The 12,826-nt window shown below is 34.3% G+C and overlaps 2 protein-coding genes across 18 annotated transcripts; one reads left to right on the top strand and one right to left on the bottom strand.

Moving 5' to 3' along the window:
• The first annotated feature begins 608 nt into the window (after positions 1-608).
• On the top strand, positions 609-12,449 carry LOC110932172 (increased DNA methylation 1). 2 transcript variants are annotated; one of them, XM_035979650.1, is made up of 9 exons: positions 609-905; positions 2,115-3,817; positions 7,092-7,212; positions 8,013-8,095; positions 8,195-8,439; positions 8,515-8,601; positions 9,098-9,197; positions 11,779-11,983; positions 12,081-12,449. In XM_035979650.1, exons 2-9 carry the CDS (start codon positions 2,192-2,194, stop codon positions 12,257-12,259), a joined length of 2,646 nt encoding a protein of 881 aa, XP_035835543.1. In that variant the 5' UTR covers positions 609-905; positions 2,115-2,191; the 3' UTR covers positions 12,260-12,449. The 2 variants fall into 2 exon arrangements, with proteins under 2 accessions (XP_035835543.1, XP_035835542.1); XM_035979649.1 differs by having other exon boundaries at positions 12,075-12,449.
• On the bottom strand, positions 3,824-6,930 carry LOC110940518. 16 transcript variants are annotated; one of them, XR_004872207.1, is made up of 7 exons: positions 6,458-6,925; positions 6,046-6,340; positions 5,729-5,791; positions 4,930-4,982; positions 4,727-4,805; positions 4,242-4,326; positions 3,824-4,168 (listed from the first exon to the last, which is right to left on the bottom strand). XR_004872207.1 is itself a non-coding variant. In XM_035979652.1 (6 exons), the coding sequence occupies exons 2-6, from the start codon at positions 6,118-6,120 to the stop codon at positions 4,138-4,140; spliced, it is 318 nt and encodes a 105-aa protein (XP_035835545.1). In that variant the 5' UTR covers positions 6,121-6,340; positions 6,458-6,926; the 3' UTR covers positions 3,824-4,137. The 16 variants fall into 16 exon arrangements, 7 of the variants coding, with proteins under 7 accessions (XP_035835545.1, XP_022037751.1, XP_022037748.1 ...); XR_004872205.1 differs by having other exon boundaries at positions 5,729-5,809; positions 6,458-6,923; XR_002593270.2 differs by having other exon boundaries at positions 4,930-4,986; positions 5,729-5,823; positions 6,458-6,922.
• Positions 12,450-12,826: the final 377 nt, after the last annotated feature.

The raw sequence follows: 12,826 nt of genomic DNA, 5'->3' as shown, positions 1-12,826 counted from the left end.
CAAAAAGTAACCGACAAACATAGACAAACCTCAAAGATGAAAATAACAGTTCGCACAGTACAAATTATATATACATATATATATATATCATTATCGAAGGATGATGAATAATAACTTTATTTTTATAATAATATATAGCTTTTTAATATTTTATTATTTAATATTATAATAGTTTATTATTATATTTACTTTTAAGTTTTAGCATATTTTTATTATTTTTTACCTTTTTAAAACCATATTTTTATCAATTTTTTTTGTTTTTAATAATTCTTTTTTATTTTTTAAATCATATTTCCTTTATCACATAATTTGAAATTTCTCTAATAACTTAAGTTCGTTAATTTTGTTTTCTAAAAACTTAAGTACATGATTATGTTTAATTATTTTACTCTCAACATTCCAAGTTTTATTAAAATGAAGTTGTATTCAAAATAGACTATTTATTTGGTGTTGTAAAACGGCATCATGATAAATTAAATCGATTCTAACGGTTTGATTTTCTTAACAAGATCTTTTATTTTCAAATAACGTTTGTTTTACATTATTATTACTAGTGTGTTTCGCTGTAAACGTTAACAAATCTAGTATTAAAAAAATTCTATCAATAATAAAATTGTCATCTACACACCCACCCACACACACACCCCCACCGCCTACGATTTTGTTTCGAACAAAATGTTGCAGGTATGACGCCATCACTCTCACCATCTCATCTACTATCTTCATCATCGCCATAGCTCAATCATTCACTCACTTCTGCTAATCTACTCACCACAACTCTCTCACTTCACTCACACACAATCCTTACGCTTGTAACCGCTTAATTTCCCCATCCGATTTGCTTCCTATCGCATCTGCATCTTCCGAAACCCTAACTTCGTTCGACTTCAAAATGCAGTCCAAAGGTTTGTTCAACTACTGATTATATACATATCTCTTCGCATTTTGTAGCTCAATGTTAGTAGAAACGTTCGGATTTGTTGAATTGGCGGTAAAGTGTTGTGTATCTGAGTTAGGTTTAGTGTGTTCGTGCTCGATTTATGTGTTTATGTTCTTAATTATGATGAAATTTTGTGATTCTGTTGTTGTTTGTTTGATAATATACCTGAATGTTGCTCGATCGAAACCTTCGGATTTGTGAAATTGGCGGTGAAGTGTTGTGTATCTGAGTTAGGTTTAATGTGTTCATGCTCGATTTATGTGTTTATCTGCTTGATTATGATGAAATTTTGTGATTCTGTCGTTTTGTGACGATGTTTGTTTGATAATATTCCTTATGTATGCGTTTTTTAGCTCAATGTTACTGGAAACCTTCGGATTTGTGAAATTGGCGGTAAAGCGTTGTGTGTATGAGTTAGGTTTAATTTGTTCATGCTAGTTTATGTGTTTATCCGCTTCATTAGGATGAAATTTTGTGATTCTGTCGTTGTTTGTTTGATTAATTGATAGCGTTAGGATATTTTTTTTGGTTGATGAATTAGGTTTTTGTGTAGATGCATGTGGATTCAAAGCGCATACGAATTGTTTGGATACTGATTTTGTTTTGCTTTGCTTTGCTTTGCTTTGCTTTCTGTTTTAGTTTGCTTTCTAAATCTGCGGCGGAAAAATAGGTTTTAGATTTTTTAGGATCTCGAGTCCTTTATAACGTAAATGCATGTTATATATGTATATCTGTATCTGTGTGTGTATGTTTTTCATTATCTTGTAAGATTTAATTGGAACTTGGCATGACCTGTTCATCTAGACAACTTTAGTACATAATAGTCATGTTACATTATTCAGGTTTTAAATTCATTTTCTCTCTCCTTTATTCCTTTTATATGTATAATATCGTTCTTAATTTAGCAAGAGCCATAATTATGTATTTCCCTTTAGATTCTATCACCTTAAGTTTGCAGTCCACCAATATAAATGTTACAACTAGTAACGGTGGTGGACTTTGTGTATTTCGCGTGCATATTTTCGTTTCTTACCTATCTTCATACATCTAAAGTTCTAAACTAGAAGTACGGAAGTGCTAGTGAGGATCATTGCTGTTCTTGAATTTTAACAAGTGTGAACTAGCCAAAGTATGATCATGTTTTGATTCAAGGATCTGTGAATTTGTTTCACAGGTTTAGCCCTGAGGATCTTTCATGATCAAGAAACCAATAGTATATTACAATGATCAAGAAACCAATAGTATATTACAATGAAGGGACACTGTGTCAAGTCCTTAAAGATGTTATCAACCTGTGGTGTCAACGATCTGCATGATGATGGTTTCGAGGGTTCAATAAACGAGCATCACATTTTTACGGAGGTCTTCTTCGGACATGAAAGTAGTAAAACCGACGAAATTAGTAAAAACTATAATGTAACTGGAGCAATAAATTTTGAAAATGAGAAAAAGACCCCTACAGAGATCTCATTCTGTTCCGACAGTGGTAGTTCAGTCATGACAAATCAGGAAGACTTTCAGAATATGAAGGAAGATTTTGGAGAGTTTGCTTTATTTACGAGAAATGACCATTGTGTTGAAGTTAAGCGAAGAAAAATGTCACCTGTAGAACATTTCGAGACTAAATCTAATCCCGAAATGGTAGTTAGTTCTTCAGTTTCATCAAAAGTAGTCAACTCTAACTCAGACGATCAGAAAACATATGATGTAAGTAACGCTATTCCAGCACCAGTTCAAGTTTCCAAGAAAAGATGGAAAGATTCTTCCTTTATCGAACTAGATAAAGATGAATTGTTAATCCCGCCTAAAGATTCTGCGACAAATCCTAAACCAATTTTGCGTTACTACAGCTATTGCTTACTTAAAGCAGCAGGGTGGTTAATCGGGAGGCGTAACAAAAAAGGGCATGGGGAGTATATGTTCAAAACACCCGAAGGAAGGCCGATTCGGGAATTTCGTAGATCTTGGACCATGTGCGGTCAAAAGTTGGTCAATGATGCGAAATATATCGGTGTATGTAACGGCATGCGGTGGGCTGGTTTGAGTCAGTTTGTCTCCGATCTTTCTAACGCGTTGACAGAGGTTGAAAAATTGAGAAATTCGGGAACTGGAACTACAACTGCGTTAGCTCATTGGTGGTACTTGCTTGATCCTTTTGCGAAAGTCGTGTTCATTGACCGAAGTCTTCCGGATTTGAAACAAGGGAAAGAAGTCAAAGCAAAGAGAAGCGCGGTCAACTATTCTAGAAGTTCTAAGCCCAAGAAGCACCGGATGGTCCAAAAGGAGAAAAAAGTAAAGCATCACGTTAACGATGATGATCTTTTGCTCTCGGCTATATTAACCAACCGATCTACCAACAAACGCGTGGGTATTAAACGAAAGTACAAGAGTAAAAAAGGCAAGTGCAGGTTGGTTCCACGCAGTTCTAGTAAATGTTCTGGGTTAGGTGCAAGTGTAAGTGTAAGAACAGTGTTATCTCGGTTGATAGATCTTGGTGCTATTCGTGTCAACGAAGTGATTCAATACAGGGACCCACAGGATAATTCAGTGGTCAAACACGGTGTAGTGACTCGAAATGGTATATTGTGTCGGTGCTGTAACAAGGTGCTCTCTTTTTCAGAGTTTAAGAATCATGCTGGTTTTAGAACAAAGTGTTCATGTTTGAATCTTGTTATGGAATCTGGAAAATCGTTCACGTTATGTCAACTGGAAGCTTGGTCAACTGAATACGAGGTTAGGACAGGTACCAAACAGGCTGTACAGTGGGATGAGTCTGACCCGAGTGATGATAGTTGCGGCCTTTGTGGTGATGGTGGTGAGTTGATATGCTGTGATAACTGCCGTTCAACGTTTCATCAAGAATGCTTGTCTACACAGGTTGGTCTTTCACTATAATTGTTATACTAGTGGGTATGCCCGCGCGTTGCGGCGGGTGCGTCTGTTTTGTCGTCATCATCTAAATGGCTTGATGGTTTCCGTTTCCTTGTAGCCTCAAAACAGTCCAAAACTTCCTTTATGAACATCGAACCCTCATCTTTGTAAAACTTCCCCAGAGCTTACCAAGCCCAAGAGTTCATCCGGTCTAACCGCAATGCTTAAACTTGCCACCAAGTGATCTTAAGACCATGGCCAACAAAACAAGACTTTGCACAAGGGGGTCAATGTCTAGAGCAATTTAATATGTTGTTAAAACTTCTTTATAAAGACCTTTTGTTTCCTACAACAAATCTACAACAAAAATAATTATATAACTATAATCCTTTTAAATTCCAGTAAAGATTAAAGAATCGCAAGAGCATACCATAGATGTGCCAAAGAGAAGACGAATAGTAACTGATGGCCTCGGAGCTTGATAGACAAGCTTCAACATAATGTTTTCCACCAACCTAAACAAAAGTAAAACACTAAAACACATCAAGAAATGACATCCTGCAATATAATCAACAAAAAGATGGTGAATTGCAATAATTAACACGTATGTACAAACTAATTTTAAGAAAGTGAGCTACTTTTTGACAAACTATTAGCCGTTTTAACATGTTATCCAACATGCCTGACGGACCCATTTGCAATCATTTTATTGGATATTAACCAAGTTTTTTTTACTGGAATCATCCTAAAACAATAATATTGTCACAAAAGAAACATATGATATTATTTGGTTGGTGGCTTCTTATATCGTAATGGGTTCCAACTTTAAGCCAAAGCTTTTAACTTTATTTTATGTCTTTAGTATCATAGAGACACTCATAAGAACAAAACTTTAGTGTATGGGTAGTTGGGTACTTGTTAGCTTATTCATTGCTGACATTACTTCAGTGGCACCTTTCATCCTAACAGCTTCAGATGAGTGTGCTGCTAATGCCTGAGAGGAGTTAAAAGAGAAATTGATTTCTTTAGTGGCACCTTTCATCACAAACACACACACACACCTTCAAGTCTATGATCGTCTTTACATAGTCTTATAATTAAAAGTAAAAAAAACTTACTTGGCCACCTTCTTGCATCCACGCTATCATGTCAACGATGATCACCAAGGTAACTACCTAGTGGCACATGATGCATTAAAACTATTTGCAAAGAAAATTTTCTATTACATTTTACGATATAATGTTAAAATATTCAGTTAATTATGTTTAGAATTCTCTACCACCCTTTTTTGTTTTTAAGTTCTGTAAGCTATTAGCATACATTTAAAAATTAAATGATATCCCTAAATATGATCAATACGAATGGTATACGATATAAAAAAATAAGCATACCGCTCCCAAAATCTCACTTCCTTACTTTTCAAAGTTCTAAATATAAAAAATACCAAGAATAAATAAATTTCTAAACCAGCCACCAGACTTTTTAGATTTTCTTTATTGGTTAAATTCAAGGAAGGTACTGAATCATAAAAAAGAAAAGGTGGGAAGTTTGAACCATATACTTATGAATGTGTTGATTAAAGTTATGGTTTATTCCTAACTGGCCATGGATTAAATAAAAAAAAAAAAGGAAAGAAAATGTGTCATGGGTCAAATTAAAAAATAGCTACAAATACAATGGAAACAGGTCGAAAGCCGCTTAAAGTGTATTTTGTAATGAAATCCAACCCCTCTTGATACATCTGACATGCACCAAAACATGTTTTGCGTTGAACCCGTTTTGACACATTACCCGACCCACCCATTGAGGGGGCTGTTTGGATGTATTTTTTTAGGTGAAGTTGAATAGTATAATTAGAAACAAAAAAAGTTACATTATGTTCCGAAAGAAATGAAATTCAAATTAGTTATGACTAACCTGTTTTGGCCATGGACCTTTAACAAGCTCGGGGTTAAAAACTTTCTGACACCGGTGCAAGCACTGAACATCAGTTTGATCCTTGAAACACTCAGCTAAATATGTCATAATGGGATTTAAGAAAATATATTCTCTAATAATTATATCCATCCATCATTAACAGTTTAGTCATAATTGTAGAGATATATAATGTAGTTATTAGAGTTATAGATATGAGAATTGAATATACTACGAGAGAAATCGTTGAGTTCGCGGGTCCTTCATCACAAAATGCAAGTTATACAAGAATAAATTAAAACAAATGATTAGTTTCTAACCTGAGAAAGATCAAGGAACGAAGAATAAGAATCCAGTAACCGGACGATTATATCTCTAGGAAGTAATTTATTCATACTTTTACGCCTCTTTACAGCTTCCTCACCTCCACCTTCTGTAACCCTCTTCCACAATGGAATTCAAAATCAAACGCAGAACTGATGAAACGTATTCACAAAAGGTTATTTCCTATGGAAGGTTTGAATGAATTAACCAAGAAGCAAACAGAACTTATCTATGATCAATACTTAGAAAGAGGAATTCTGGCTTAAATCAAGAAACCCATTCAAAAGCAACCTTAAGCAGTAAAAGTAATTAAATTAAAATCATTAATCATTAGCAACGAATTTATTAACTTCACCAGAAAATTTTTTGCAACAAATATTACAAAACATACAGATAATTGAAATATACCTGAGTATTATCATAGTTATAAGGGCCGTCAGAATCTTTGTGTTGCCGGTTTCTTGACCAGGAGTTCGCCGTAGAGGCGGGTGCGCGACCGAAACTTAGATACGCCATAGAGAACACTCACTGTCGTATTTGCTCTCCTCGACTTCGTCAGATGTTGCCGTCGCCATCTCCTGTTTTTTCAATTTGGGTTCAAACAACTGCTCACCGCAATTGTTTAGGTTTTCGTAAAAACATGTACCCCCGTGTTTGGGAGTGAAGAACGTGACTCGATGGTGCTGATACAAATATTGATCGGTGAAGGGGTGGGGGATTTGAAGGGGGCTGCGAGGTGAATTGAAGAGCCGGTGATGTAGGTTAGCGTTGATGGTTCCGTTTCAATTGCAGACGATTCATTTACAATCGCATATTAGGGTTCATGGGTGAAATCCCTAACCTCTCCCTGGAGGCGTCTTAAACGACTAATGAACTTCCTCTTCTACAGCTTCCAATCGCTTGTACATGCTTTTTTAAAATGTGTACCCTTGGTGAAATTACATTTTTGTACACTACTTCTCCTTTTTATAATAGTAATAGATGAATTATGAAGTATGGTTACAAAATGTTCTTACCCCATTTTATGCTTGTGGTTTTTCAGGAGCTACCTGAAGGCAATTGGTATTGTTCAAAATGTTGTTGCAATAGGTGTGGGAATGTAGCTGGTCAAATCGATGCTTCAGTCTCTAATGCTCTGAAATGTCTGCAGTGCGAACTGAAGTGTAATTTTCTATGCCTATCAATCAGAGGATCGTCTATTTTTTTAAAATTTTTCCCAGTATTGACAAAATGGTTAGATAAACCATTCCAAATGTTTTAAATTGCCATTGTTGTTAATCATTTTTCTGAATATTTACTGAAGTTATATATTGTTATCCTATATTAGATTAAATTACACATATGTTAAATATTAAACATATTCTTAACACATGTGTAGACAAGCATTCTTGATGTAATGTTTGTTAAATATCCTATATTATCCTATATTAATGTATGTTAAGAATATGGTTAACTAGGCATTCCAATCAATTCTTGATTAACACTAAAAGTTAACCGGGTCAGGGCTAAAGGACACCGCCCGATAGAAAACAGTAACATCAAGGACATCCAGTGTAATTTCCGTGGTTAAAGGACAATGTCTGCAACATATGTGATTAATTAGTTCAATTAAATATTAAACACATATTAAGAAATGATGATTGGAATGCCTAGTTAACCAACCCAACAAGGAGATTGATACAAATGGAAAAATCATATATATAAGGAGAGAGAAAATAGTTGAGTCATGTGTCAAATTTTGAAATATTTTATTTTTGGATTATTTTAAACATGGAGAAAATGATGATACCATGACATTTGGAATTTTGGATATTACTATATATCTACTGATGTGTCGTTTGGTTTGGATGTACTTTGTACTATAGCCGTGTTAACAGTTGTTGACTGGTTTATTTAATAAAGTTTCGTTGGCCTTTCAAAAAATAACTATATATCTACTGACAGCTGTCTTACTTGTAAACAGATCATGAGGAATGCATCAAAGAGAACAGGATCGAGAAAAGTTTAGTGGGTCCCACCTGGTTCTGTGGAGAAACGTGTGAAAAGGTTATATACATTAGTGTCTTGCCCAGAATAGGAATAAAAACACTATGTGGCTCACGTCGTATTAGTGGATTCTTAATATTCAGTCTCCATCTTGTGCAGATCCATTCAAGTCTTGATTCCCAAATTGGATGTGTGAACCCACTTTCCGATGGTTACTCATGGACCCTACTGAAGTGTATTCAAGGTGACCAAAAGGTTCATTCTGGTCAACATTTTGACGCCCGTAAAGCAGAATGCAATCTGAAACTAGCCGTTGCTCTGACGATAATGGAGGAATGTTTTATTCCCATGGTGGATACAAGAACAGGCATCTATATGCTACCCCATGTATTGTACAACCAGGGGTGCGCAATTTTTGTAAATAACCGAAACCGACTAAAGTATATCTCGTAATGTTTTAAAATTATTGTTTTCTGTAGATCAGAATATGTCCGTCTTAACTATGCGGGATTTTACACAGTGATCTTGGAGAAAGATGACGTTTTACTCTGTGTGGCATCCTTAAGGTACACGTTTTGATACATGCTACTTGTTATTTTTAGAGTAAAATGCCATTTTCGTCCCAGAGGTTTGGCCAGTTTTGTCCAAAGGTTTGTTTTTCTGCATCTGGATCCAAAAGGTTTGAAATCTTTCCATTTTCCTCCAACTCGTTAACTCCATCCATTTTTCACCGTTAGGTCAGGGGTACTTCCGTCTTTTTTGTAAGCGCAATTCAGTCTTTTCAGGGGTATTCGGTCTTTTTACATAAAGTGAGAAACACTGAATTGCCATTTAAGTTAACAAAAAAGACAGAAATACCCCCGACTTAATGGAGAAAAATGGATGGCATTAACGGGCTGGATGAAAATGGCAAGATTTCAAACCTTTTGGATCCAGATGTGGAAAAACAAACCTCTGGACGAAACTGGCCAAACCTCGGGGACGAAAATGACATTTTACTCTTATTTCTATATCCTATGGGGTTTATTCTGGCGTTATTCTTATTTTTAAATAATGATTTAGGATTCATGGTGCAACGGTTGCAGAGCTGCCCCTCATTGCAACGTGTAGCAGATATAGGCGCCAAGGAATGTGCAGGCGCCTCATGACTGCTATTGAAGAGGTAAGAGCCCTATTTATTTTTAGTTTTGTTTGTTTGACATTTCCCTTATTTTTCATGAAATTATCGTTGTAAATTTTGTAAAGCACTTTTAACTATAGTGTCATAAGATTGTCCATATTTTAAAACATAGTCATCATTAGAATAACCATTATTATCAAAAAATAGATATTGTTTATATACGTATACAATTAATTTTATATATGTTACTCGTTCTTTATTTATTAATAATTTAATTATGGGTTAGGATCATTTTAGAACCCTAAAAATCTACAGAACTTGCAGAACTATTTACAAGCACTCATTTTATTATATTTACTTTTTTCTTTGTATTATTAGTGAAGGGTATATAAGTATTACAACCACTCATTTTATTATATTTACTTTTTTCTTTGTTTTATTAATGAAGGGTATATAAGTAAATTTAAGTATCCCTACGTTATCAGTTATCACTATCCTCGTTTCTCTCCTTTTCAATCAATGTTTTAAAAACCAGTAAATACCGGCCCGTAATACCAGTATTACCGGATGTAAATCCGGTATGAAACACCCCGGTAAATTAGTAAAACGACACAAGAGTTGTAGCAGTGGTAAAATCCAGTATACCGGTTTGTACCATAATACTGGTACCAGCCCAAGGTAATTTTATGGTTTGAAACTTCGGATTTTTTTAATGCCCCATCCCCGATTTTTAACCCTAAACCGTTTAGGAGGCTAAACGCCTTTCAGTCTTTCCTCACGTAAAACCCGTCGATGAACAATCAGAATTCAAAAGCATCATCACTTCATCTTAGGGCTGGCAAATCGTGTCTTAGCGGGTTTAACAGGTCTCTGACGACGCGAACAACACAAGTTCTAAACATGAATACAACTCGTTTAACTACTTTATACCTAATGTCTAACACAGTTGTATGTTTTATTGTATGTTTTATGTACCAAGAAGGAGAAATGATGGATCCTAAACTTCTAATTTTAATTATTTTTAAAAAAGTGAAAAATCACATGATGTAATTTTCAGTAAACAAGTCTAATCGTGTCTTATACAAGTTACCTATTGTCAGCCCTACTTCATCTCTTACAATTGAATTATTAGGTTGATGATGATTTTTATACTCGTATATATAATGTACACAATATTTATTTATAATATTTAGAAAGATAGTAATGCAGTATGTTTATATAATTGATGTAGGAGTTTTGTTAATTGTTATGTAGTATGTTTATATAATTGATGTTTATGTAATTTTGGATTATCTTAATATCTTTTAATATGTAATCATGTATGTTTGGATTAATTTTTTGAGTTGATGTTGTAATTTATGGAATTATATAGTTAAGCCCAATCCAGCATGATTTAAAAACCAGCTTTTAAAACATTGTTAACATTTTAAATCTAGAGAATAGGCATTAAACCGAAACTTGGAGTTGAATTTTTTCTTTGTATTGTTTTTTTTTAATGTATAAAGATGTTGACATTATTGGTAATGCATTGAAGATTTCCAAGTTCCATGTTATTTTTTTTTTAGTTAATTTGTCTTGTATTCACTATTCAATTTCAAATATACATTTAATTTTGAAGAATTACATAAATGTAATTAAAAGTTTTGTCTGAAGGATTTGATTATCAGTTTGAATATCTACTTATATGTAAATATTATACTTACATGTATATGAAGCATTTACATATATGTAAATTGTCATTCGGGTTGAAAAAAATTGATGATCAATGTGAATATTTACATATATGTATGCAACTATTATACTTACATATACGTAAATATTATATTTATACGTAATTAGCATATATGTAAATAGATTATTAATTTGAAGTACCAAATGATTTCTTCATTTTGATCGACACTATATAAAGCAATTCATCAAAAAAACCTTGAATAAATGAAGGCATCTAGCAATATTTTGAAAATCACTGCTGAGAGGAAGTTGGAGAAAAAATAGGATAAATTCCTGTTGTTTCTAATTTCATTTAGTGTTTATTTACATTTATACCCTTCTTTTAAAAATAACTATTTATTGTCTCTTTAATTACAAATATACCCTCCTATATTTTCAGCCATTGATTAATAGATCAATGGCCATGAAAGGTTCTTAAAAGTTCTGAATAAAAAGTAAGTACTGCAAAGAACCTAACCCTTTAATTATTTTGTTTATATACATATACATATACGATTATTTTTATATACGTTTACAATTTTTATATGTATCACATAATGTGTATGATTTAGTCACTTATATTATAGTTATATGTATGTATAATAATATTTATTATTTAATTATATATTTATAATACTTATTCAATAATAGGTTTGTTTAGGCTCACGAGCCTAGTCAAGCTCAATATATATTTACATACTAAACGAGCTCTTATGTATGCTCGAGCTCGTTTTAGCTAATTCGACCTTTTAGTGAGCCAGTCTCAAGTAGGTCAAGAACGGCTCGACTCGTTTACCCCTCTATATACACATCATCTACACTCTACAATGCTTCTTGTCTAGAACTTTACAGAACAATATAAAATTAGTAATTGTGCTGTCAGATGTTTAATTATCTTTTGTTGAGCTGTCAGATGTTGAAGTCCTTTAAAGTTGAGAAGTTAGTGGTATCTGCCATCCCGAGCTTAGTTGAGACATGGACCGATGGTTTTGGTTTCACACACTTGGAAGCCGATGAGAAGAAAAGCCTCGACAAAACCAACCTCATGGTGCTCCCGGGAACCGTTTGGCTCAAGAAGCCCATGCACCAGGTGTCAACCCAACGCACACACTTTCTTGGTGAGTCCCACTTCTCTTATTGGTTGAGATGGTTCCTAAGATGGTTCCAGTCAAATCTGAACCTCTTTTTTGTTTTTAAAATCATGAACAGGTACAGCTACAGCTACGGAAGGTGTATCTTCAGACATAAATGTCGATCTTGAAGAAGCGCGTCTGGTGGATATAATGCCCGTTTACGACACGCAATTCTTGCAAGCGTTGGAAAACCGTTATGATAAGTTGGTAGAACAAGTTTCATTCGCCGGGCAGTTAGAAACCGGCTTGTGGTATAAATGATAAAGTTTGTATATGATAAAGAAAGGGATAATGTTTGAAACTACCAGTCAACTGTTGACATTTAGTCGTTTAGTTCAACTATTTTTGGGGATGGTTATATAACTTTTTTCTAATTGTAGAACCTTGTTAAACAAGTTTATATATGAGTTGATGTTGGATAAGAAACCAAATCAACTCTCTTTTATAGTCATACACCAATTTTGTTCCCCTTGTAGCTTTTTCGAATCCATAACTCCTAGGTAGTTTATTCGACATATATTCATTACCTATGAGCCGGTGACTTGGCGGGAGTACTCGGCCTAGGCACAGAGTAGTCGGGGAGTACTCGGGCCTCGACAGCCTACCTTGTAGTGAGTACTCGGTGAGTAGTCGACCTTTGAGACCTTGTTTTACAACCATGCTCAAAAGCTATAATATAATTTAGCAGATTGGTTCGGGATGAATACCATGTACATTTAGGATGCACACCCCTTTTTAGTATTAGTGACACTAGTTCAAAATATGATGCGATTGGAGTCTTGTTGTAAGAGTTGTGTCTCTAACCCATGCTAGTGACTTTCATGACCA

Source organism: Helianthus annuus, chromosome 11, assembly GCF_002127325.2.
Source record: "Helianthus annuus cultivar XRQ/B chromosome 11, HanXRQr2.0-SUNRISE, whole genome shotgun sequence".
NCBI classification, from domain to species: Eukaryota; Viridiplantae; Streptophyta; class Magnoliopsida; order Asterales; family Asteraceae; genus Helianthus; species Helianthus annuus.
Note: the sequence above shows the minus strand (reverse complement) of the source record. Positions and strands in the feature narration are given on the sequence as shown.

Excerpts from the sequence above, each read along its gene's own strand:
- LOC110932172 (XM_035979649.1), top strand. The coding sequence starts at position 2,192 with ATGAAGGGACACTGTGTCAAGTCCTTAAAGATGTTATCAACCTGTGGT. Across the intron at positions 9,198-11,778 it reads TCATGACTGCTATTGAAGAG|ATGTTGAAGTCCTTTAAAGT; the intron begins GTAAGAGCCCTA and ends TTGAGCTGTCAG. Across the intron at positions 11,984-12,074 it reads CCAACGCACACACTTTCTTG|GTACAGCTACAGCTACGGAA; the intron begins GTGAGTCCCACT and ends AATCATGAACAG.
- LOC110940518 (XM_035979651.1), bottom strand. The coding sequence starts at position 6,120 with ATGAATAAATTACTTCCTAGAGATATAATCGTCCGGTTACTGGATTCT. Across the intron at positions 5,810-6,045 it reads CGTTCCTTGATCTTTCTCAG|GATCAAACTGATGTTCAGTG; the intron begins GTTAGAAACTAA and ends GAGTGTTTCAAG. Across the intron at positions 4,987-5,728 it reads AAGGTCCATGGCCAAAACAG|GTAGTTACCTTGGTGATCAT; the intron begins GTTAGTCATAAC and ends ATGTGCCACTAG.